Source organism: Chinchilla lanigera, unplaced genomic scaffold (assembly GCF_000276665.1).
Source record: "Chinchilla lanigera isolate Chin_1 unplaced genomic scaffold, ChiLan1.0 scaffold00014, whole genome shotgun sequence".
NCBI classification, from domain to species: domain Eukaryota; kingdom Metazoa; phylum Chordata; class Mammalia; order Rodentia; family Chinchillidae; genus Chinchilla; species Chinchilla lanigera.
This window is the reverse complement of record NW_004955415.1, coordinates 5513290-5537094: the sequence shown is the minus strand read 5'-3', so window position 1 is coordinate 5537094 and position 23805 is coordinate 5513290. Positions and strand designations below refer to the sequence as shown.

Sequence of the window (23805 nt, the reverse complement as noted above, 5' to 3'; positions counted from 1 at the left end):
TAAAGGAAGTAAACTTTACTATTTGTAAATTATATCTCAGCTAACCTGACCTTTAAGAAATCTCTAAAGATAAACATTGCTTGTAAGATATAAAGCTACCCTTTCATGGACAGTGATATTATATAATGGTTATAAGGTTTTTCTCAGTCTAGATTCACAACCCAATCTCACAATATCACTTATTAAAAGAGTAACCTTGGCCAACTCTTCTAAAGTCTCTGTACTCGTTCTCCTTGTTTATAAAGTGAGATTAATAACAGTTAGCAGCTACCTCTTACAGCTGTTGTGATGATTAAATAAATTAATACCTCCAAAGCTCTTGGAGGCTGTTGCTCACTAAATGTATAATACTAGGCCGGGTGTGGTGGCGCACCCCTGTAATCCCATTACTTGGGAGGCTGAGGCAGGAGGATGGTTGGGAGTTCGAGACCAGCCTGGGCTACGAAGTGAGCTCACGGCCGGCCTGAACTGCACAGTGAGAGCCTGTCTCAAAAAGACACAAAAAAGAAAAAAATCACTAGATGTATAGGACTGCTACCAAGCTTTATAATACTTCTCATGATTAATCTCTGCATCAGTTTGCTAGTTTGAATTAGCTGTTGTCATAAAAAAGAACCTCATACTGAGTGGCTTATATCATAGAAGTATTTCGTCTCCCACACTGAAGTCCAGCAGTCTGAGATCAAGGCAACACAGGATAAGTTCCTTCTAGGAACTGTAATGGAATCTAAGGTGTTCTGAGCTTCTGTCATTGTTGGTTAACTTTAGTGATCCTTGGCTTGTAAATGTCTCATCGCAATTTCTGCCTTCATCATCACATGGTATAAGTGTGTGTGTGTGTGTGTGTGTGTGTGTGTGTGTGTGTGTCTGTTTGTCTGTTTGTCTCTCTGTCTGTTTTCAGATTGCTCCTGTTTCAAAAGGACACAAGTCACTGGTACAGGGGTCCACCTTGCTCTACTAAATAATTACATCCACAAAAAATCTTTGCTGCTGGGTTGCTGACCAGGGCTCTACCACACATGACACATGACTATGTCCCTGGGCAAAAATCTTTTCCCTTCTGAGATTCAGGTTCTCTGCCAGTGCATGATGGGATTTGACAGGGGAGACACCAGGGAGTGGCTTGGGATTTTTGAACGATGTTACCTCTCTAGAGGATCCTATCTCCAGCTGGAGCTATCAAGTGGATACAGCATTTCTGGTTTCTACTTCTGTGGCTACAGTTTTCATGCTGTAATAAAGGCAGAGAAGGAAGCCAGGGCTGAATTTCTCCAGCAGAGTGACTCTGGTCACTGAACCCAGAATGAGTGACTAAGGGGAATGTTTCACTGTGAACTTTGAGCGGTAACAAGACAAATAACCAAACAAACAGCAGGAGGAGAAGGGGCCGAGAGGAAGGAGGAGCAAGTCGGGGGAAGTGAGAAGGAGCATGTGAGTGCCACGTGCACAGTGCCCGAATGTGTGCACCTGAGTCACGGAAGCAGTGCTCTCTGCAGCCCTCTCTTCCTGGCCGTGCCCCATGGCCTTCCTGCTGAGAGCTTCATCATGAGACTGGGTTTAAATCTCATCTTCGCAACACATTCTCAGCAAGATTTAGAAGAAGACATTTATTCTTGCTTTCTGTCACGCATTTCCTCATCTTCCACCATGGCCTGTCCCTCTAGATCATGAATATCAAATATAGATAGATAGACAGACAGATAGATAGAGATAAATATGCAACCTCCCCATCTGCGTGCAATTCAAAACAGGACAGTCACTTTGTGAACACGCATTAAGCATTAAAATGCATTTACAGAACACATTATTTATACTTCAGATTTTCACTTATATGTATGTGTTATACTTCAATAAAACAATTACAAAAAGGAAAACGTCAAATATGATCTGTTTGTTGTAACTTATGAATTAATGGTAATATAATGGGATAAGAAGTGACCTACTTAGATAACAGAGCCAACATTAAAACTAAATAATATAAAGGGAAATTAAATACTCCATGTTTTATGAACACAGCTAAATTCAGAATGCATATCTATTACTTAAATTCTAGTTTTGTAAAAAGAAAGTTCTTTACTCTGGAAAATTCAGGAACTGCATGAGAACACAATGAACAAATTACAAATAAACAGAATTTCAGCCCTGACACAAAAATAGGAGATCTGTGAATTGTGATATTGCAATATGACAGACTAAGTGATGAAAATATGACTCCTCTAATTCTTTTCCCCTCTTTGACTTCACCTGACATGCTCAGAGGTTGAGAATTCCTGTTCTTGAACAGTGTAGTAGCAGCAGGGCCTGCAGAAGGCAAGGAGCACAGACAAGCAGACCAGCGGAGTGACTCATAGCAAAAGCAATGATAAACGGCCCCTGACCACTTGGCCTGAAAGCCGGGGGACGTTAGAGCACTGTGAAGACTGTGGCAAACTCAAGACCTGTGCCCCAAAGGAGCAGCCCTACTCATTATCTCTGTCTCTACTCTAGCTCTTTATTTATTATTTCGCTTGTGGCTAGGTCACTGATACTTCTAAGACAACCTGGGCATCTGAAATTTTATGTTAATGGAAATGTTGGAACCTAATTAATTTCTTTTAAACTCTACAAGTCAATCCAAAAACATCTGTAGGCCAGATGTGGCCTGTGGACTCCAATTTGTAACTACTGCTAGAGGGAGCAGAGCGGGGGTAGAGTTCACTGAAGGTCTTGGGCGGGGAAGTAACAGGAGCAGATTTGTAGTTCAGAGAATGCCTGAGGCAGCTGTTGTGAAGGGAGCTGGAATAGGGAGAGGCTGGAGGTGGCGGGAATGGAATATTCCACAGGGTGATGATGGGAGCCTCCACTCTGGGGTCAGAGAGAGATGCTGGTGAAGAAAGAAATGCCTGGGTGTTGGAGTAGTGAAAGAGACCAGGAACCCAGAAGGGCTGCAGCCTTGCCTAGAGACCAGGAACCCAAAGCCAGGACTGCAGCTTTGCCTGGAGCCCTGGGGACCCGCTGTTCAAGTTTGAGGAAGGGAGCTCCTTGTTTGACAACAGACAACTGTAGAAAAGGAACCACTTGGTGCTGGAGAGGCCTTCTCCCAAAATAGCAAAGATTAAACAAGCCACTAGCCGTGGGGCTGGAGGGCAGAGCCTTGAAGGTAGCCACAAGGGAAGGCAAAGGCTAAGCAGCCTCAGCTAGCAGTCAGTGATAGGAAAACCAAGTCCTACACCTTGCAGGGCCTAGAGATGCCTCATCTGAGAGAGAAAGGCCACAGAAAGGTGGAAGCTTGCTTGCTTGCTTGCTTGCTAGCGTTATTTATTGAGTTGGTGCTGGACTTTGAAGATAGAGTGATGAGGAAAAGAACATACAATCTATGTTGTCTCTGCCCCTCGGAAATCTTTTCAAAAAGGCATCAATGGGAAAAACTCGTAAATAAAGCCAAAAATGCAAAACTGAAGTAAGTGCTGAGAAGAAGAGGGTCTCAAGTGTGTGTCCTAGAGGGTGGGGACCTTGACTTTCAGAGAAATGATGATGATGTTCAGAAATAGAGGTGAGTAAGAATAAATGATGTCAAAGGAGGGAAGGAAAAGCTCTTAGGCACATAAGGAACAGCATATACAAATTCTTGACTCATGGGAAGGGCTGAGGGGGCTGCCATGACTGGAGTACACCAGCGGAACAGGTGCCAGGGGCTGTAGAGTAGGGAGAGATGAGGTGCGTTCTACACCATCTGCAAATGCATCCATCAGGATGTCTCAGTCATGTTTTCTCTGAGAGATTTACAGTGGGAGTACTTAGGATTCGGTTGTCTTTAGTCATTAAAATAAAAAGCCATCATTTACTCTGCTTCACTATGTACCGGGCCCTGCTCTAAGGAATCCATACAGCAGTCTCAAGAGGTTGAGTGTCCCCTTACGTATCACTGTGTAACAGACTCAAAATTTTATTATTATTCTCTCTCTCTCTCAATTCTGAAAAAAGATTAGCTGGGTGTGTTTTGCTTAGGGCTCCTCATGCCTTTTTAGATAGATGGTGACCTAGAAACGAAATCATCTGAAGGCTGTAGCTGAAATGATCACACGACAGTACTGGGCTGACTGAAAGAACTGGATTGGGACAGACTAGGGAGCAGGTTTCTCTGCATGAGGTTTCTGTGCATGAGGCTGCCCTACACATGGGTAGTCTGGGATCCTTGTAGGCAAGGAGGTATTTGGGTAGAACACTGCTTACCTAGTGAAGGTCTTCCTCCACAGCAAGAAGAGAACAGGCAGATGTTGCTAGTTCTCTAAAAGATTAGGCCCAAAGCTGGCAGTAGCACTTCCATTGTACTCTCTGGTCACAGCAGTCATAAATCAGACCATTTTAAAGGAGATGGAATACTACATTCCACCTCTTCTTCAGACCATGGCATATGCATACAGAAGAGAAGGCATCAACAATGGTGTCTCAGTCACTTTCCTCACCACTGTGACAAAATACCCAATGCCTGTGACCTGAAGGAAAGGTTTGTTCTGGCTCACAGTTTTAAAAGTCTCAGTCCTTGCATGGTTGGCTGACTCTAAGGCAGGAATGATAGAGTGGCAGGACGTGGTGGAAGAAAACTGCTCGCATCACATCACCAGGAAGTGACGAGAGAAGGGAGGAGCCAGACAGGGAGGTGTGTCTTTCCAGGTCATGCTCCCACCCGGTGGCTCACCTCTTCCCAGCAGACACCACCTCCTAGCAGCTCATCAGTTGCATCACCCTATAATTCAACTGTGACCAGGTTCTGGAGTTCTGGAACTCCTTCTAGATATTCTTCCTAGGTTCTTCTTGTCCTAAACAAAGAAATGGACAAAACAATTGCAAAACATAGCAAGGTTTTGCATTTATCAATGGTAAGAAGGGAAACCTTCTCTTCAGAGCAAGTGTGGACCAATTAAAAAGAGAAAAAGAAGTACATGTGCAGGGTAAGAGCGGACCACTGTGAAGAAGAGAACACACTGGCCAAGAGCTTAGTAGCGGCCGTCTTTTGTATTTCCACTGCTCAGGCTGAGGTCAGATCTAGGCTGTCTTGAGATGAAGACAACACTTTCTGATTGGTGCCAGGTCCAGGATTTGTGCACAGGTGCCCTGGATCTCTGTGACTGACAGGTCACTCTCACCTAAATAGCCAGTTTGTCACACCTTAATCTCCTGCCTCACAGTCACCTACCAAAAGCCCACCTATAAATACATGAGGTCCTTCCAGGGGACATTCTTGATCTAAACCATAACAGATGAGCATCTTGAGCTGGCCATGGTGGTTCATGCCTATAATCCCAGCACTCTGGAAGGCTGAAGTAGGACAATTGCAAGTTCAAGTCCAGCCTAGGCAATTTAGAGACTTGTCAAGACCCGTCTCAAAATAAAAACAGAGGTAGGTATGTAGTGCAGTGAGAAGCTCTGGGTTCAATCTCTAGTACCACAGGGGATAGGCAAGGGAGGGGGAGTTAAATGGATATCTAGGAGATAAATATCACCATAATTACAATTACTAGCTCCACTTTACAGATGAAGGGATCAAGGTTAAAATAAAACGTGCTTCAAATCATAGAGACAGCAGCAAGAGGTAGAACTGGGAAGCAAATTCAAGTCTATCTGACTCCTAAATAGTCTGCATGTAACTACTGTGTCATTACTTACACAGGGTTGGATGAAGCAAGGGGAAAGTCCTGACCTGAGGGTCCTGGGTTCTGATATCAGCAGGTATCCCACATGCTGCGACACTGACCAGCTCTTCCCACATTGGACCTCAGGCTCCTCACCTATGCAGGCAAGGTAGAGTCCCCTGATCTTGGCTGCCAGCCTGGTTCTAGAATTCTGGAGAGCTCAGGGTCTGTGCTGCACCTCTGGACTCCTTAGTCACCAACTGGCCGCTTCATCCATTTAGCACATCAGCATGTCAGCTCCCTGCAAGGGCCCGGAGCCTCTGCTCTTTTCTTTCCCTTTCCTCTTACCAAAGCACCACTTTGTTCCCTCAGCTGCTCTGTTTACCTGACCTTTCCTCTACTTACCACTAAATATCAGGCAGTGCTTTTCACCTCTTCCCCTTGAACAGCTCCCTGAGTAGCTGGTTTCCTTCTTGATTGTGAGTTTATGAAGGCTTAGAGCAACATCTTTTGATGTGAGAGAAGGTACAAGATTTGCTGCACTTTGCAAATAATCAGTAGCTCAGGAAAGCACAATGAAGGAGCAAGCATTTGGGTGAGTGAGTCCTTGCTCTTGCTCTGTGCAAAATGCCAAACTGTGTGTTAGACTGTAAACCAGTGAGGACAGGAATTGTATCTCACCTACTCATCAGTGTGGCAACAGTGCCTTAAAAAGTAAGTGACCTCCAGTAGATAATCAAGTCATTATATTTTTTGATAGCATTTGCAAACTTTGTTTAAATGTTCTCACTTCAATCTGGTTCTTTAAATTTCTATGTCTCAGTTCACCTACAAAAATACTGGAGCATAGTATTCTTCTTTTATCTATTTTAGCTATTGATGTGTTTCTCTTTGTTAGTTCTCTAATGATATGTTTTTCTTTCTTTTGTCTAATTTTTTTTTTCCCTAGGAAGATTATCTTTTCCACTTCAGTCACTGAAATTTAATCTCCGGGCCATTTCCTCTTCCCTTCTAGGACAAATAAAAGGTAAGAATGAAAAAAAAAAGCCATAAAAGAGGCTGAGAGTCAGAAGTTCTGGGTTTCCCACCACTCCTACAATATTTTTCAAATTCAGTACTGTGGGATGTTGGAGTGGTTGTTAGCAAGGGGAGGCTTTTACAATTACATGTGAATACAACTGCATGTAGAAGCAAGATGCAGCAAGCGGTTGGAAGTGGGGCCGCACCAGCTGGGGTGGGGACCGCCGGCCTCCTGTCTCCTCCCTTGCTATCTGTGGCTGCCTCTGATGCCCCTCTACTGAGGTGGGTCTCTCCTGAATGAGGTCATTCTTCAGGGCTCTCCAACTCCACCACAGAATGATTTACAGCCTTGTTACTCCGCTGGACTGGCAAACGAGGCCCGGTCCGCAGACGAACGCCGAGTTAATGCGCTTCATACACTCGGGACAGAAAACAGGCGCAGACTGCTTAAGCAGGCGCAGTCCTTTCTCTAACAGCTTCCTCATTTGTTCACATTTTTGCCATCTTCAATTTCATTTCCTGATTTCTTTGCACACCCTTCCTCTTCCCCCTGCAAAGAGGTTACTAAAAATTCTAAAAATTGCTACTTTTACTTCTTTGCTAATGTCCATTGTATATCCCTTCCCCCGCACCTCCAGTCTCCATGGGTACAGATTTATTGCTGAGTTTACGAACATTTACTTACACTGCATCTGCGTTTTTCCATCCAAAAGAGGGTCCAGTGAGAGGGCTTCTGTGGCTATGTCCGTGTGTTCTAGAATTCTGTGAAGGAGGTTTATTTTTAATTAAATTGCACTTTTTAATAGTACTCATAGTAAAAGTCTAGACAAAACAAATTAATGCTACAATGAAACTTTTACGAGCATGTCCGTCCTGCCCCTCCATCTCCCAGCCCATAGACCATCATTTTAGAGACATATTTTAATTACATCTGAGTATCTTTTCAAAATATTTGTAAAAATAGAAACATGTTCCTATTAAAAATGTGATATTATGCAAAGTTTTGTTTCAACCTCTTTCACTTCCTGTTGGCACGTCTTTATGAATCAGTACATATGTCTGTCTCATTCTTTTGAACAATAAAATTCTGTTGTGCGTTTACACAGATTTATCCACACATCTCTTATTAATGCACACATAAGACTGTGTGTACACCATGCGCAAATAGAAACATGCTATTCACGGTTCTAGAGTTAGCTGTTCTATTTCGTGACACAGTTTGGATATTGTTTCACGTTAGCTGGTACAGAGCTACTTCTTTTTTCTAATGAAGGTCTTTATTTTTAGAGCGGTTTTAGGTTTATAGTAAAACTGAGTGGAAGGTAGAGAGCTTCCTCTATACCCTCTGTCCCGGAATGTGTATGGCCTTCCCCACTCTTGATGTCCCCCACAAGAGCAGTACATTTGTCACAGTGAGTAAACCTACATTGATACATTACAACCACCCAATGGCCGTGGTTTACTTTAGGATTCTTCCTTCTTATTGTACATCTTAAGTGTTCTGAGAAATGTTTAATGACCTGACTCTACCATTACGATGTCTTACAGAACAGTTTCCCTGCCCCTCTCTGCCCAACCTATCCATCCCTCCCTACCACAGTCCTGGCAACTACTTAATCATTTTCTACCCTCTCCATCATTTTGCCTTGTCTACAATGTCATATAATTAGAATCCTACAGTATGTAGCCTTTTCACCATAGCTTCCTTCACTTAGTAACATGCACTTACGTTTCCTCTGCATCTTTTTGAGGCTTGATAGCTTTTTCTGTCGAGCACTGAGTACAGTTCCGTTGTCTGGGTGCATCTCAGTTTACCCATTAGTTTGCTGAAGGATGTCTCGGTTGCTTTCAAGTTGGGGCAATTACAGAATAAAGCTGCTATAAACATCTAAACAACTGTGCTTGCATAATAGTCTGGAGTGTGTCAACACATTGAGTTATCCAGCCATTCTCCGTTAACAATGTTTAAATTATTTCCAGGGTTTTAAAAAAATCATCATTATTGTACCAAACAATGCTGAAATGAGCATCCTTTACATGCATCCCTCATGTGTCTGTGTGTCTACATCTGTGAGAGAGAGTCCTACAGCTGGAATTACAACATCAAGGATATGTACATTTTAAATTTTGCTGTGGTCCTAACTGTTCCAATCCTAAGTTTGTATGAGGCAATAAATTTGACCAGTAATTGGAAAATAGGATGCATCTCAGTAAAGGGTTCTTGTTGGTTCAGGATTCCAGGCGTTGATCCACTCACTTCCTTTCATTCCTTATTGCCAATGTGACCACTCCATATGCTCCCACAGCTGGCCACAACTCCTTCCCATGCCCACCTGAGTGCTGCCCTAACTCAGTGTCTGTCCTATATTTTCTTTCAGCAATAGTCACAGTCCCCTTTAGGAATGCAGCCTCCATCTGGCTATCACACATATCTGTTCATTCCATGTTTGCCACCAATCTATGAGCAGGTCAAAGAAGGATAACACTCTTCTTTACAAATGAGGAAACAAAGACCCGGCATACTGTGCAGACCCATGGGAGCCATACCATGTCACTGTCCTTGCCAAATTTGTGTCTTTCCTCATCCGCTCCTTTGGCACACTGCTCCTGAGCACATCTCTGTGAAACAGCCTCATGTACCTTGGGGTCTCGTTTTGCCACACTGCAGCTCTCCATGGCCTGTTCCACTTCCTTCCACCATTTCTCCCAGACTCCAATTCTCATTTCAGCACTCTGAGGCTTTCAAAACGTGCAGCCCCACTCACTTCCTACTGTTCCCGTTTGTTATGGTTGAAACATTGTGTCAACTTGGGGAGTCTAGAGGTTTGGCTAAGTAACTCAGCAGGAAGGCAGGATACTTACTTTGTATATATCCTGAGCCTGTTGCAGAGGAGGGCGTGGAGATTATGTGAGAGCTACACGCCCCTTAGGTGGGGGTAGTCTGTTTACGATGTAAGGCAAGAAAGAAGCTGCTTGCCGCCATTCCTTCAGTTTGCTCTGGCTGCTTTGCTGTTCGGCTGCCATTCCCCCCTTTGCTCTTGTTGCTTTGCCACCTTCTGCCTCGGAGCCAGCCAAGTATGGACTGAAACCTCCACAAACTGTGAGCTAAATAAACCTTTCCTTCCTTCATTTTGGGCGTTGGGTATTTTGTCTCAGCAACGAGAGAAAAGTAACCAAGACACCCTTCTCCCGCACTCAGTGCCCCAACTCTCCTGGAATTCTTGCCATTTCTCGAGCAGACATAAATTTTCCCACTTCTGCCCCTCAGAGGTTCAGGCTTCTCCCAGGGAATTCCCACCTCCCAGGACCAGCTACCAAAATCCCCAGTAGCCTTCAGCCTTTCTCACTAGCCACTGAAGGAATGAAAATTTTTATGGCGTCTTTTCATTTTCCCTGACACACCAGCAAAACTACCTGTCTGTAAAATGCAGATCCTCTTCTTTGTACACACCACTTGCAGCCTTTGTCGCCATTGTTATGCCACCATCATCCTTCTTATCAGCGTTATGTTGACTACAAATTTGTGAAAAGCAGCACTGTGTGGAGCTGCTATTTTCCCTAGAGCTTCCAATGGGGCCTGGAAGTAGTGGCTGAATTCAGATCCAAATTATCATACATTTGTTTTTCAACAGAACAAAAAAAGAATGGAGTCATTTCTCACCTTAATGATAAAGTGAGAACATCTTCTAAGTTAGTGTGCTTAGATCTATTTCATTCTTTTTGCTACTTGTATCAGAACTTTTTGCTCATTTGTTTAACCACTTTCTTTTCTGAACAATTAGTTTTAAAATCTCTCCTTATTACTAGCAAAATGGAAATGAACATACACACCTGACATATAAGGAATAACTTTCTAGCTATGGAATTTATGGCTGAAATGGTACATATATTTTATACTTTAATAATTTCTGCCAAAATCACTTTCTAAACAACCATGCTAATTTACTTTGTTTCTAAAATACCCATTAGCCTCTTGACTGGAGTATCTTAGCTCTTCTTTCCCATGACTCCCCTGCAGGATTTGTGTAGGGAGATAGGGTACAGGACTAGTCCTCAGTCACCCATAAAATTAAGTGTTTCTATACTAATCCTTAGCACAGTGTGTGTAAGCCAAGTTTAGGTAGTAATCACCACTACTAGCTTGCCAGTGTCATAAACTCAAGAACCCTATCTCCCTCCTTGTTCATTTCTCTATATTCTTTATTCCTTCACACAGTACTTTAAAATATCGTGTGTGTGTGTGTGTGTGTGTGTGTGTGTGTGTGTGTGTGTATGTGTGTGTTGGCATTGGAGCTAGTTCAAAAGATGAGGAAAGAGGGAAAGTAGGCAAGTGAGAGACAGCTGTGAGTGGAAGAAGGGGTGTAAGCAAAGCCCAGAGGCTCATGGTCATTGACATCTAAACTCTAACATCTTCTCTCTGTTTCTAGAAATTATGACCATGGCCTCAAATCATGGCCATTTGACCTTTTCCCCATATGTTACTGGAAATGGCTGCCTCTTTGATGTAGCAGTCTGGTAAAACTCAGCTGCGAGAACCTGATACAAAAGTATTACCTCCTTGGAAGCTGAACATAAGAGTCCTATTGTGGAGCGTGGGCTCTTGCATCTGATTCCTGTTGATAGCTGTCTTGATATAGGACCTCCAAATGACACAAGGGAAATGGTGTAACTCCCAACCTGCTAGATGTCTGATATGCCTAGTTTGTCTTCCCCAAAATCACAGAATGAATTAATAAGGAACAATGGAGATTAAGAGTAGAAAATTTTATTGAGAGAGAGTCAGATCCTGAGAGACAGGAGGAGGGCTGCGTGGGTTGCCAAGGAGCCCACTTCTCAAAGGAAGTTTTATAGAGCAAAAATCACAGGATGAGTACAACATGGACTAAAGCTATAATCAACCAATAAGATTGTAAGTATAGCCACATAGGTAATATTGATCCAATGGGGAAGCGGGCCACGTATCAAATGTTCATGGAAAGAACAAAGATCTTTTCAGGAAGGAATGAGTCTGGGGATCTTGGTCATCCATCAAGGTGGCTGATGTCTATCTCAACTTTATTGGACCAGATCCTACCATTTATCTTATCCCTTGGGAAGCATGTAGGCCTGGTCATTCCATCTTTATCTTGAGGCTTAGCCTCCAATAGACATGCCTCCAGCCACAGTTGTAATGTGTTTCGATCTTTTGTATTGACTTTCTTGAGGCCCTCACCCTGTCTGACTGCCTACAAGATTTCTGTGTAACTTAGTCCATAACAGTCTTAGTCGCTTTTGTGTAGCTGAGACATGATACCCAACACCTGCAACTTAAAGGAGGCTCACGGTGTTTAGGTGTTAGTCCATACCTGGCCTGAAAGCTGTGGTGGAAGGGTTTGGTCAGGAAGCTGAGAGCAAAGAGAGAAATCTCAGAGGGAGATAGACCCTTCTGGGTTATGTCCCAGGGCGCTCCTCTAGCCAGGCCCCTTAACTCAGTGCCCTCAGCTGCTGAACTCATTAGTAGGTGAATTCAGTGATGAGAGTAGCTCCCCCATGAGCCAACCACCTCCAAAAGTCCTGCTTCTGTGTGCATGAGAACTTGGGGGAATATTGTAGATCTAAACCATAACAGGGGTTCGTGGTGAGGCTTGTATTGAGATGGAGCTAGGTTAGAACCCCTTTCCCTTTTATTATGTATTGTGCCACCTGGGGCAGGTTGCTTGATATCTTTAAAACTCAGTTGTCTCATCTGTACAGTGGGAGTCAATTACTCCTATCTTATAAAGTTATACACAAATGACAATAAAATGTAAGATGAGACATGAGAATGATATAAGTTCCCAAGCCCAGCTCCTGGTATACAAGGCACACAAAATACACAGAAAGTATCCTCACTGTCTTTCACACTTCTTCCCCATCACCATTTGACTGTGGTGCACCAGGCACTGATCTTAAAGACACTTGATTTGATCTGATCACTTTATGCATCGTGGAACACCGAGGCCCAGAGAAGAGCAGGCACATGGCAGCTGGAAATGTAAGGCAGGACCTCCCTCCTGCAGGCACAGGACATATTCTAGGGCCCTGAAGTGCTCAGACTTAGTTGGAGCACCCTGACCTCCTCTTCTGAACCCAGGAAGATGCAGTCGTCTCTGCCCAGCCAAAGGTCCTGTTTTGGAGAGAGGCCACCCTATCACCCTGTTTCCATTTCTCCCTGTGCCCTTATCCATCATCAGTTTCATCTGCCATCAATTCATCTCATCAACCCGATGTCCTCCATCCTCTTCTTCAGCAGATGTCGCTTCATCCGCCCAACTACTTCACTCCTTCTTTCTTCCAGGGCCCACCAGACACCCTGCACTTTCTTGACTTATGCTTCAGCATAGGCCAGGTTGTATGTAGAGATTCTACAGTCTAAAACATTGTGTGCACAGTCTCTTCCCTGTGGGAAGTTTTCTGAGTGACACCACTAATAGACCTTTCCATGACTCCTCTAGGTTGACTACAAATAATAAATGTAGCATTGACTATGTGCCAGGTCACTCCCGACTACTTTGCAGATACTAAACTCATTTGATCCTCATAATAACCCCAGGAGATACTATCAACAGCTCCAGTTTACAGGTAAGGAAAACAAGACACAGGAAAATTAAGTAATTTGTTCAGGGTTTTACAGCTAACAATGAGAGGAAGCAGTTAGCTCAAGAGCTGCCCTAGAGCTGCTCCCAGGATCACGCTCTGCCTGGGGCTTTGCCTTTGCTTCTTTTCCTCTCAGGACTGCTTTTCGCACTCCCTGCCTGATTTCTCAAGAAAACCATTCCTCAATCACTTGCATAGAAAACCTCATCTCAAATGCCAACATAGATATCGCCTATACCCCTCCCCAAAACCACCATTGTAAGTAGTTTGGGTAGTTTGATAGGCACAAAGAATTGTTTTCCTGCTGGAGTGATTCATTTATAGGACTGTCCTTAGAGGAGTTAATAGCTCCTGAAATGGAAACTGCCCTAGGAAGCAGTAGATGACGAGGCGAAGCAGGACAGGAGAAGGATGACAATGACTATTAAGACAAAGATAAATATTTCTCTTGGAAACATTGTGCTAAGTTCCTTAAATGCATTACTTCATGTAACCATTCAAAATATTTTCTGAGAGCACTACTATTCAGGGAATGCTTCTACCATAATGGCTGTGACCCACAGAACATCATTACCAATCTACTTATCTTCTAATCACTATGATATTTTTAGTCTCCATTTCGATGTCCAACTGAAGCCTCAAATTTAATATGGTCATATCAGAATCCATCAGCCCTCCCCGCCCTTAGCCACAGTTGGTCCAAGTGCTCACTCCATAGCCTATTGGGGAATGGCCCCACCCATTTGATTCATCAGCGCCACCCCAGCCCATCCAAGTTATGCTGATCTGTCCTGGTGCCTCTTGGTTCTTTTCCTTCCTTTCCAAATCTAGCATTTCACAGATTCTTTCCATTCCCTCAACAATCATCTTTCATTTGTTTTCTTAGAGCCCAGAAGGCTAAAGCATATTGCCTGAGGCACACAGCTGGTTGGGGGTAGGGGCGGGATTGGCACTGAGATTCACCTGGCTCTAAAGCTCATGCTCTCTGTCAGAGTGTTATCAGGTAGTTCTTTTAAAGAACGCCTGGCCAATTAAACGTCTTCCAGGCCCTTCTCATCTCGAACAAAGAATTGAACAAACAAGCCAAAAAATGGTGAGAAGGTTTATTTGAAAAGTGAGGGGTTAAGGCAAAACTGGCTCTGCGGAGCAAACGGGCTGAACAAAAGAGAGGAAAGGATAAAAGACAAAACTAAAAGTATACCCCGGGTCAGGGAGACTCAGGGAGGGCTAACATGAAGAGTCATGACAGCAGGTATCCTCCTGGCATCTGGTCTTTATGCTGTCCACATCGCGCAGGAACCGTGAGAAGTTCTACATACATCCGGGTCCTCAGAGGCGACGCTGTGCAGCTCCCGGGACCCCGCCACACATCTCTTTCCAGCCAGTCTAAGCCATGCCCAACAGTCTCTCGTTCATAGCAGTGTCCCATTAGCATAAGTCTGGGGCTGAAGTATGAGTTTCTTAATAAGGAGGAATTATTTTAAATAACTAAACAATAACACATAAAATAACAACGCACGATTTAGATATTTCCTTTTCAACTTCCTATCATTTCAGATGGAGAAAGTCCCATTTCGGGGTACTAGAATGCCGTTACTACGTCCCTAGCAATTGCTAATCTTCCTTTGCCATAAAGAGACAGCAGGCCTCAGGCTCAGAACTTTGGCAATTTACTTTGGCTACAATTTGCTAACTTTTTTTTGTGGTTACTATCTATTCACGCCAAATGACACTTGTTTTCTACCTGTGGTGATAGAAGCAAGATAAATTTTTCTTTAAAAATAAATGTATTTGAGTTTGAAAAGTGAGTCAATAATCTAATAAATCCTAGGACACCTGCTACTCAGAATAGCAGAAACCGCAGCGGTGAAATGTAAATGGCAGATGGGGAGGGGCATAAACAAATTGTTTTGTAGGAAACAAATTTCACTTGCCAACTCCACAGTGCCTCTTCAGAGTCAGGAACTCCTCTGCTCAGTGCCCCTCCCCCCAGGCACTTCCTCCCTTTACAGACTTGTGCAGTTTCAAGTGGATGGCCCTTGGATGTCATCACTCCAACCTCTCACATCCTAGATGAAGATCAAGGTTCAAAGAAAAAAGAGGATCTGATCCGTTAAACTTTTTCAGAACATGACAGCTATTTTGGGACTAGAACCTACGGCTCCTGGTGCCATCTATGCTCTCTCCTCTGCACCAAACTGCAATCATTCATCATCACACACTCTTTGTTCTTATATGTGCAAAAGACTCCAACCAATCCCTCTCCGGCTTTTCAAGAAGAATGAGCATTGTGCCCAGGGCATCTATTACACTGTATATAATGACTTAATTTCTCTCTTATGTCTCTCAGAGGATAATAGTTTTGTACCACCCTGGGGAGAATCAAGAATAGTCACTCAAATAATTTCCTTAGGGTCTAATTCTCTTGCAAATTCCCAATTGAGAAAAGCGGCTAGAGCTTAGCCTTTTTGAATGATTAATTCTCTTTCAGCCAAGGAGCCCTTTATATGCCAACTGAAGTCTCCACTGCTTTAATTTAATGTCATCTTTCTTCAGTGCCCCTGAGATGGGGAGAATTCATTAGTATGTCTCTCATAAAAGTCTAGCATAGCAGGAAATTAAATTCATCTGGTATAATCAGCTGTTCAGAAAGCTTTGCTGGTTGTTCTGCTCTACTTTATGGTTGTCAAGGTGATTGCAAAGTGATTGTTTGATGACGTGTTCTAGGATCTTTCCAGGTATTGATGTTAAATTTAGATGTCAACAAACCAAAGCCAGAACAGAAGAGTTATGCCTTGCTGGTAAAGATGATTGTAGAACAAAGAATACTTCGTGTGAAGAGGCGAGGGCTCAGGAGAAATTTAAGGAATTCTCCCACAAGTTCAAGAACAATCTTAAAGGAGACAACACACTTATGCTGAGTGGCCTCAAGGGGGCAGACTTAAGATCTAAGGGCAAACTCTTAGGAAGGAGGGAAATAACTTCATAGACCTTTGAACCCGACTACTGAGAGTCACCTGTCCAGAGATGGCTTTCCAAGAGTTTTGAGGGATGCACTGTGTAAGAAGCTGACCAGACTGTAAAATGCTTCATCCAGAAACCACGGTCATCCCATCTCACTGTATAACTCAATGCTTTAGAATTTGCAGAATCATTCTTCTAAGGAATAAAACTACGTCTCTTTTCAAAAATTTTCACATTAATTGAAATACAAATATCCATGTTCAAAGGATTCTTTCACATATATGATCTGATGACAGAAATATTCCTTCTGTATATGCATTTTAATTAAAAATAATTAGTAACAATTTTCTCTCTTGTAAGGCAAGACACTTGACATACATTCAGTCTCATGGAAATTTAATGAGATAGATATTATTAAAAAGCGACATTTTAAACAAGAGAAATCTACAGGTGTTTTCTGCTCAAGAATCATAAAGCCAGAAGGACACTTATCTAAGCCAAAATTGCATGAGATAAGATTTTCCTCAGCCATTCAGCTATCAGACTGAGGGCATTTTCTGGCATGCCAGAACCTCACTCCTATTCAGTTCATGAGGTAAACCACACTGTGATTTTTATTCCTGTTCGGTGGGCAGGAAGTGACAAATCAGTGTCTTAAGGGATTGACAAAATATGTAATTAGATACTATCAACCACTGTAAAAGAGCCCATTTCTTCTTACATCAGATAAAGCTGCATTGAGCCCATAAGAAATTTCTAGTTCAACTCAAGCATGAATTCCCTAAGGCCAGGAGCTCATAAGCAGTTCCAGTCCAACTCTCCTGCAGAGACAAAGATGACGTAACAGTTGTTGGGCAGTGAGAACATGTGAGGCCTTGAGGTAGAGCAGGACTCCTGAAATTCTCACCACCTTGGACTGGACCTTTCTTCTTTCTTCACTTGAGATCCCTCTTTTCAAACTGGAGGAACTGACTTAAATGATCTATCAAATTCTTTCCCATTCTAATTTTCTGATTCAAGAGTTCTAAAAGGTCAGAGAAAGACTCTTACAAGATAAATCTTGAAATTCCTACCAGCTTGGGGATGGAGAGAAGAAGGGAGTGGAGGGCAGAGGAAGGAGGGGGTAGGGAGGGGAGGGGGGAGAGGGAACACTGTCCTGCATTTGTCAAAGCTTGTGGGCAAAACTGAGGACTTCCTAGTTGACATAAGCAGTTTCCCCTTCTTAATTTAGTGCTTGTGGTTTTTTAAAAGGTGTTTACCAAAATATTCAGTTAAGCTTTTACATGACTTATTTATGTGTATATAAATAAATGACTAATTAATGTTTATCTTAAAAGGGATTTGTTTGTTCTTGTATGGGAAGGCTGAGCAAAAATGCCTATTTACAGTATTCTATAGTTTCACAAACAGGAAGGAGGCTGAAAATGGTTTAGTTCCACAATTGGGGCAGATGTATATTTAAAGAAGCATTGTTACATAATACACACTGCCTCTTCCTACAATGTATCACATGGAGGCCCAGTTTTGGAAAACACAAATTTTTGAGGTGGGTCTATTTTGAAAACTATGTGAACATAATAGACTCTTAATTGATAGCTGTGGCTTGTATAGAAAATACTTGTCAAGGGGGCATCTGTTGTGCAAAAAGACAGTTTCTGCTGTTGAAGGAAGTTAAAGAGGACATGGAGGTTAAATTTTGTTTCTGCGCTTTACTTCCGGAGTAAACATCCCACTTATGTTTGTGTTCTGAAGTATTTTATTGTTCTTGTAGAGAAGACTAACAATAATCTTTCAAAGTCTAGGTAATCAGACTTCACTGGCAACCCAGGTCTCTGTGGCATTCATATGCACACTCATAGCCTTTCATCCTCCTCACCCACTGGAAGTGCCTCACTCCTTCCTTTACAGGGGAGAGAAATTAGGCTCCGTCCCGCTGATTTGCCTGCAGAACGGTAAATGTCCAAGTCAGGTGAAGCTGGAATGTGGGTGCTCCTGTTCAGCTGCAGCGCTTGTGCCCCCGCGCCACTCTTTGCTGCATATGATAATGCAATAAATGGAAAAGCTCAGAGTCCAGGCTTTGAGTCAGGAAGTTTTGGGTTCAAATCCAGCTTCTGACACTGCCTGGCATTGCTCTTCAGCAGGCTACTTGCTTCTTTAAGTCCTATTTGTTAATTAACCTAAAAAAACTACTCCCCACTCCATGGGACCGTGCAAAGGATTAAATGCAATAATGCATGAAAAGCACATGGCAGGATGTTCCATAAATTTAAGCCATTGTTATGTAATCTAGGAAGTATGTTTGGTTACACTGCATGAAATACTTTCAGTTTTTCAGACACCACCAATACAAGTAAAATCAAAACTCTGAAAATGAATTTTTTTTCAGCAGTAAAGTCATATGCCAGATGTAGAAGATAGAATTTCATGGATAAAGACTTTCATTTTCTGACTTTTTGGAAGGAGAAAATTATCTCTTGCTAATAGTTTCAAAACGTCAGTGCTCACACATTTTTAATAATGTGTACTGTTAAAGTTGGCATTTTTAGAAGTCAGAGAGAGCCAAATGGTGGCAATTTCATGCGGCATAATATAACAGATTAACAAATTACCTACCCGATGAAAGGGGTTTAAAAAAATTTTTTTAGTTACAATGGAACTAGTGACAAAGTTATATTTGAAAGAAAAATTATGTCGTTTTCATTGTCAATGTCTCTGATCCAAAAGATAACCAGCCATGATGTCACATGAACAAGAATTAAGAACAAAACCATATTTCCTTTCTCATTCCAAATACATACATGCATACAGACATACAAGCATACCTCAGCTTCTAATAGAATCCAAAGGGTACAATTATCTGTTTCAATGGCTGCAAATTCCCCAGGAGAGCACCAAAAGTGCTTGAAGGCGAGTGTGCTGAGGAAATCTGCAGCTGCTGAAGTCACCTCCTGTGGTCTTGCCAAATGTTTGAAAGGGAATACAGTGGTGCTTGGGGTTGGAGGCAGGGGGTATCATTTATGTGTTTGGGGGCGGGGGATAACGACCTAGATGGAGACCACCCTATGTCTCTTTTTTCGTCCCAAAGGAACATGTGTGGGCGTGTGCGCGGGCGTGTGCGTGTGAGTGCGCGTGTGTGTGGTGAGAGCGCTCGTTCACTTATCTTGGCTAGGCGTGTGTCCATGCCTTCAGCTTCGGTGTGAGAGAGCGCACGAGTGTGCATGTCGGTGCGCTGGGCGGGTGTGTCTCCGAGTCTGTGGTTGTCGCTGGGAATAAGTCTGAGCATGTTTATCGGGGTGCATTTGTGCCTGTGCGTGCGTGTCTCGGTGGATATTTTCATCTGTTCCCGAATGTGGATGAGTGTCCCCGTGAGCTGCTTCTACTCTGAGAGCTCAGGCCACAGAGGTGCCCAGAGCAGACAGGTAGCGCCAAAGAGGAGTCCAGTCTCCCAGGCTGGCTGCAAAGCACCGCAACGCCAGCCTTAGCCCTCCGGGACCAGCTAGGGTAGCCGGGAGAAAGAGGTGGCCCGCCCGCCTTCCGGCCGCGCCCGGGCCAACCCCTGGAGAGGGCGGGTGAGGGTAGGGTGGGGAAGGGGAACGGGGCCTCGCCCCTTCGGGGCTGCCGGAGCGCCATTGGCCGAAAGTTGCTCTACGTCACGGGAGGGCAGTTCCCCTAAAGTGCTGCTCGCTTAACGGGCAGAGCGCACTCAGAGGCGGCTTCTCCAGAGCGCAGGCTGGAACCAGCGGACAGCGCGAGCCCAGAGCACCCCGCAAGCTGAGCGTGCAGGACGAGCCCCTCCACAGCCAACCCACAGCCGCTGAATGAGGCTTCTAGGCGTCCACCCGCGGCCCGCAGCGCCCCGCCGGAGGGGCGCCCGCTGAGGCGCGGCCGCTGTGCCGGCAGCCCATGCGCTCACCTGCTCCCTTGCGCGCCATGGGGCACCTTGGGAACGGCAGTGACTTATTGTTGGCACCCAACGCGAGCCACGCGCCGGACCACAACGTCACGCAAGAACGGGACGAGGCCTGGGTGGTGGGCATGGCTATCCTCATGTCCCTCATTGTCCTGGCCATCGTGTTTGGTAACGTACTGGTCATCACAGCCATTGCCAAGTTCGAGCGACTGCAGACGGTCACCAACTACTTCATCACCTCGCTGGCCTGTGCTGACCTAGTCATGGGCCTAGCGGTGGTGCCGTTTGGGGCCAGCCACATCCTCATGAAAATGTGGACTTTTGGCAACTTCTGGTGCGAGTTTTGGACTTCCATTGATGTGTTGTGCGTCACCGCCAGCATTGAGACCCTGTGCGTGATCGCAGTGGATAGATACTTCGCCATCACATCGCCTTTCAAATACCAGAGCCTACTGACCAAGAATAAGGCCCGGGTGGTCATCTTGATGGTGTGGGTTGTGTCAGGCCTTACCTCCTTCCTGCCCATCCAGATGCACTGGTACCGGGCCACCCACCAGGAAGCCATCAACTGCTATGCCAAGGAGACTTGTTGTGACTTCTTCACGAACCAAGCCTATGCCATTGCCTCCTCCATCGTGTCCTTCTACTTACCCCTGGTGGTCATGGTCTTTGTCTACTCTAGGGTCTTCCAGGTGGCCAAAAGGCAGCTCCAGAAGATTGACCGATCTGAGGGCCGATTCCACACTCAAAACCTCGGCCAGGTGGAGCAGGATGGGCGGAGCGGGCATGGACTTCGCAGGTCCTCCAAGTTCTACTTGAAAGAACACAAAGCCCTCAAGACCTTGGGTATCATCATGGGCACTTTTACCCTCTGCTGGCTGCCCTTCTTCATCGTCAACATTGTGCACGTGATTCAGGACAAGCTCATCCCTAAGGAGGTTTACATCCTCCTCAACTGGGTGGGCTACGTCAATTCTGCTTTTAATCCCCTCATCTACTGCCGGAGCCCAGATTTCAGGATTGCCTTCCAGGAGCTGCTGTGTCTGCGCAGATCTTCTTTGAAGGCTTATGGGAATGGCTGCTACAGCAACAGCAACAGCAAAACGGACTACACCGGAGAGCCGAGTGTGTGCCACCAGGGACAGGAGAAAGAAGGGGAACTTCTGTATGAGGACCCCCCAGGCACTGAAGACTTTGTGAACTGTCCAGGTACTGTGCCTAGCGATCGCATTGATTCACAAGGGAGGAACTGTAGTACAAATGACTCACTGCTCTAACGCAGTTTTTCTACTTAAGATTTTTTTTTCCCTCAACAGAACACTAGACTATTTAACTTCAGTGTAAGTAATTTAGACTAAAACTGTATAGAGAGCTGCAGAAGGAGGGTATCCTTCTGCTTTTTTTTTTATTTTTTTAAGCTGTATAAAAGAAAAACATATTTGAGTGATTATTTGTTTCTTGTGCAGTTCAGTTCCTCTTTGCTTGGAACTTTAAGTTTATGTCCGAAGGGTGTTCATCCTCAAGGACCTGGGTCTGTGTGTGTTTGATGGTTTTTCTGTATCTACCTCATTGGTCAAGTATTAGGGATAATATATTGCTGCTGGTAATTTTGTATCTGAAGGAAATTTTCTTTCCTGCACCCTGGGACTTGAGACTCCTGAGTATCTCAGACCTTTCAGCTGTGAACATGGACTCTCCCCCACCCACCCCACCTCTTTCTGCTCAAATGGAGTTGTAGGTAGGGATTCGAGGGACAGCTTCAGTTGTTTTCCTGAGCAAAGTCTAACGTTTACAGTAAATAAATTGTTTGACCATGACTTCATTGCACCTGTTTCTCCAAAACCCCTTGACTGGAGTGTCCTTGCCTCTCCCACTGGAAACCACAGGTAACTATGTGCAATAACTGCCCAGTGGAATGACACAAGAGCGGCACTCACTGATTGCTTAACCCTTTCATGATGGTATACCTGTATCTCTCCTAACACTGGTGCCCGTATCAGCCTCATCTGCTCTCAGTATAGCAGCTCATCCTACGGTTATTATTCTGTCCTGTGACCTCAGAAACACTGACTCATACAAACGGCGTTCTAGGCAGATATTTCTTCCCTCCATGTGCCCCCGCCACCCACCTTCCAGTTCTACTTGTTTAATAATTGTGTATATTGAATCTTTGCAGTCTCCTTAGTAGAACCCTTTGTGCTGCATCAGAGCTTGGCATTTTCCAGTTGAGGACAATGTTCCTGCGCAAAAGCTATTCAAACAGAGCCCTATAATTCCTAGGGAAAATCAAAGGGCACTGGTCAGAGCAAACAAAGCTGGAAAACATATACCTTATGAATACCTCATTACCTAGAAAAAAGATTTTAAACACCCCCTTCTTGACTTTTGACACTTTTCTCCCCTCCCCTTAACTCTCTGCACCTCAGTAAAAACCAGTGTTCCTCATCCTTAGCACTGTTAGCATTTCAGACCAGATAACTGCTGTAGGAGGGAGCCCCATGCATTGTCAAATGTTTAGCAGCACCTCTAGCCTCTACCCATTAGATTCCAATAGCACCCCCAAGATACGACAAGCAAAAATATCTTCAGATATTGCCAAATACCACTGAGGCATGAAATTGTCCCTCTCAGAGTGCCACTGATACACACTTTGAAGCTGTAAACAACGATTTATGTTCTATCTAATGCAAGTGGTGTATTTTGCAGAGCCTCAGAGAAGAATGTCTTACTCTACCCAGTTAGTGACAGAGCCTAGACCAGCACTCCTTCAACTCTGTCATTCTGCCTTCTAAACTCACTTTCCAGCTGCCCGGCTAGTGGCATTAAGATTTTAGGTCTGTATATGAATGGTTTAGGAGGGTTTATCAATGCAGGCAAGGCCTATGGGTCCTCACTGCCTGTTTACAAAGAGATTAGAATACTGTTAGGAGGCACAGAAGGGAAATCACAAAAGTAAACACATTTCTTTTCACAGCCCCTTTTCTATTTTTGCCTGTGTGCCTGAGCCAGAGCTTGGCCCAGGTTTCATGGCGTGGATCGTCCTCCTTGGCAACACCAGACTGGGAAGGATCAGCCCGCAGGGTTCATTGCTATTTCACTCTCTCTTGAAGCTGACTCCACTTCTGTCTTCCCCTCTATGCCAGCCAAGGTCCCCAACCAGAAAAGCACTGCCCTTGCCTGTTTCCTGTCAGCTCGGTGATGGGGCATTTGGGCGGGTACTGACCTCCCAGGAGAAGGCTAGGCCCTTGTTTTTGGAACACTGCAGAGCTAACTGCAGAGTGAATGCCATTCAGTACTTTTTCCTTCTGTTCAAGGTTTGCATACCTCCTGTCACACCCTCCTCCTCTTGCTCTGCGCCCACCCGCAGAGATGGGCTAGCTTCTTTACACCCCCTAGAGCCTCATGGGAGCTTGGATTTGAAGGGCTCATCACCTGAGGAGAATGAAGGGCCGCGAGGGCAATGACCTCCCCCAGGTAAGCAACCACGGATGCCAGTGTAGTTCTGAGCAGGGAGAGACCTGACTCCCAAGCCAAGACCTTCTGTATTCAGGGACGTCGTTGTGGTTGGATTCTGCCCTCACCCTCGATTGTGGAATCTTTTCCCTGGGGCTATAACATAGCAAATGTATTGTGGTGGATATTTTTATTTCTTTTGGGTCATTAACACAAAGTTCAGAGAATGAA

The 23805-nt window shown here is 44.4% G+C and overlaps 1 protein-coding gene and 1 long non-coding RNA gene across 2 annotated transcripts; one reads left to right on the top strand and one right to left on the bottom strand.

Annotated features, from left to right (window-relative positions):
* Window positions 1-14336: 14336 nt before the first annotated feature.
* LOC102004272 lies at window positions 14337-19694 on the bottom strand. The gene is made up of 2 exons (XR_260271.2): window positions 19034-19694; window positions 14337-14692 (listed from the first exon to the last, which is right to left on the bottom strand). It is a non-coding gene; the product is annotated as an uncharacterized LOC102004272 (long non-coding RNA).
* Window positions 19695-19896: 202 nt separating this feature from the next.
* On the top strand, window positions 19897-21938 carry Adrb2 (adrenoceptor beta 2, surface). The gene has a single exon (XM_005380632.2). It carries the CDS (start codon window positions 20115-20117, stop codon window positions 21396-21398), a length of 1284 nt encoding a protein of 427 aa, XP_005380689.1. The 5' UTR covers window positions 19897-20114; the 3' UTR covers window positions 21399-21938.
* The last annotated feature ends 1867 nt before the right edge of the window (window positions 21939-23805 follow it).

Excerpts from the sequence above, each read along its gene's own strand:
- Adrb2 (XM_005380632.2), top strand. The coding sequence starts at position 20,115 with ATGCGCTCACCTGCTCCCTTGCGCGCCATGGGGCACCTTGGGAACGGC.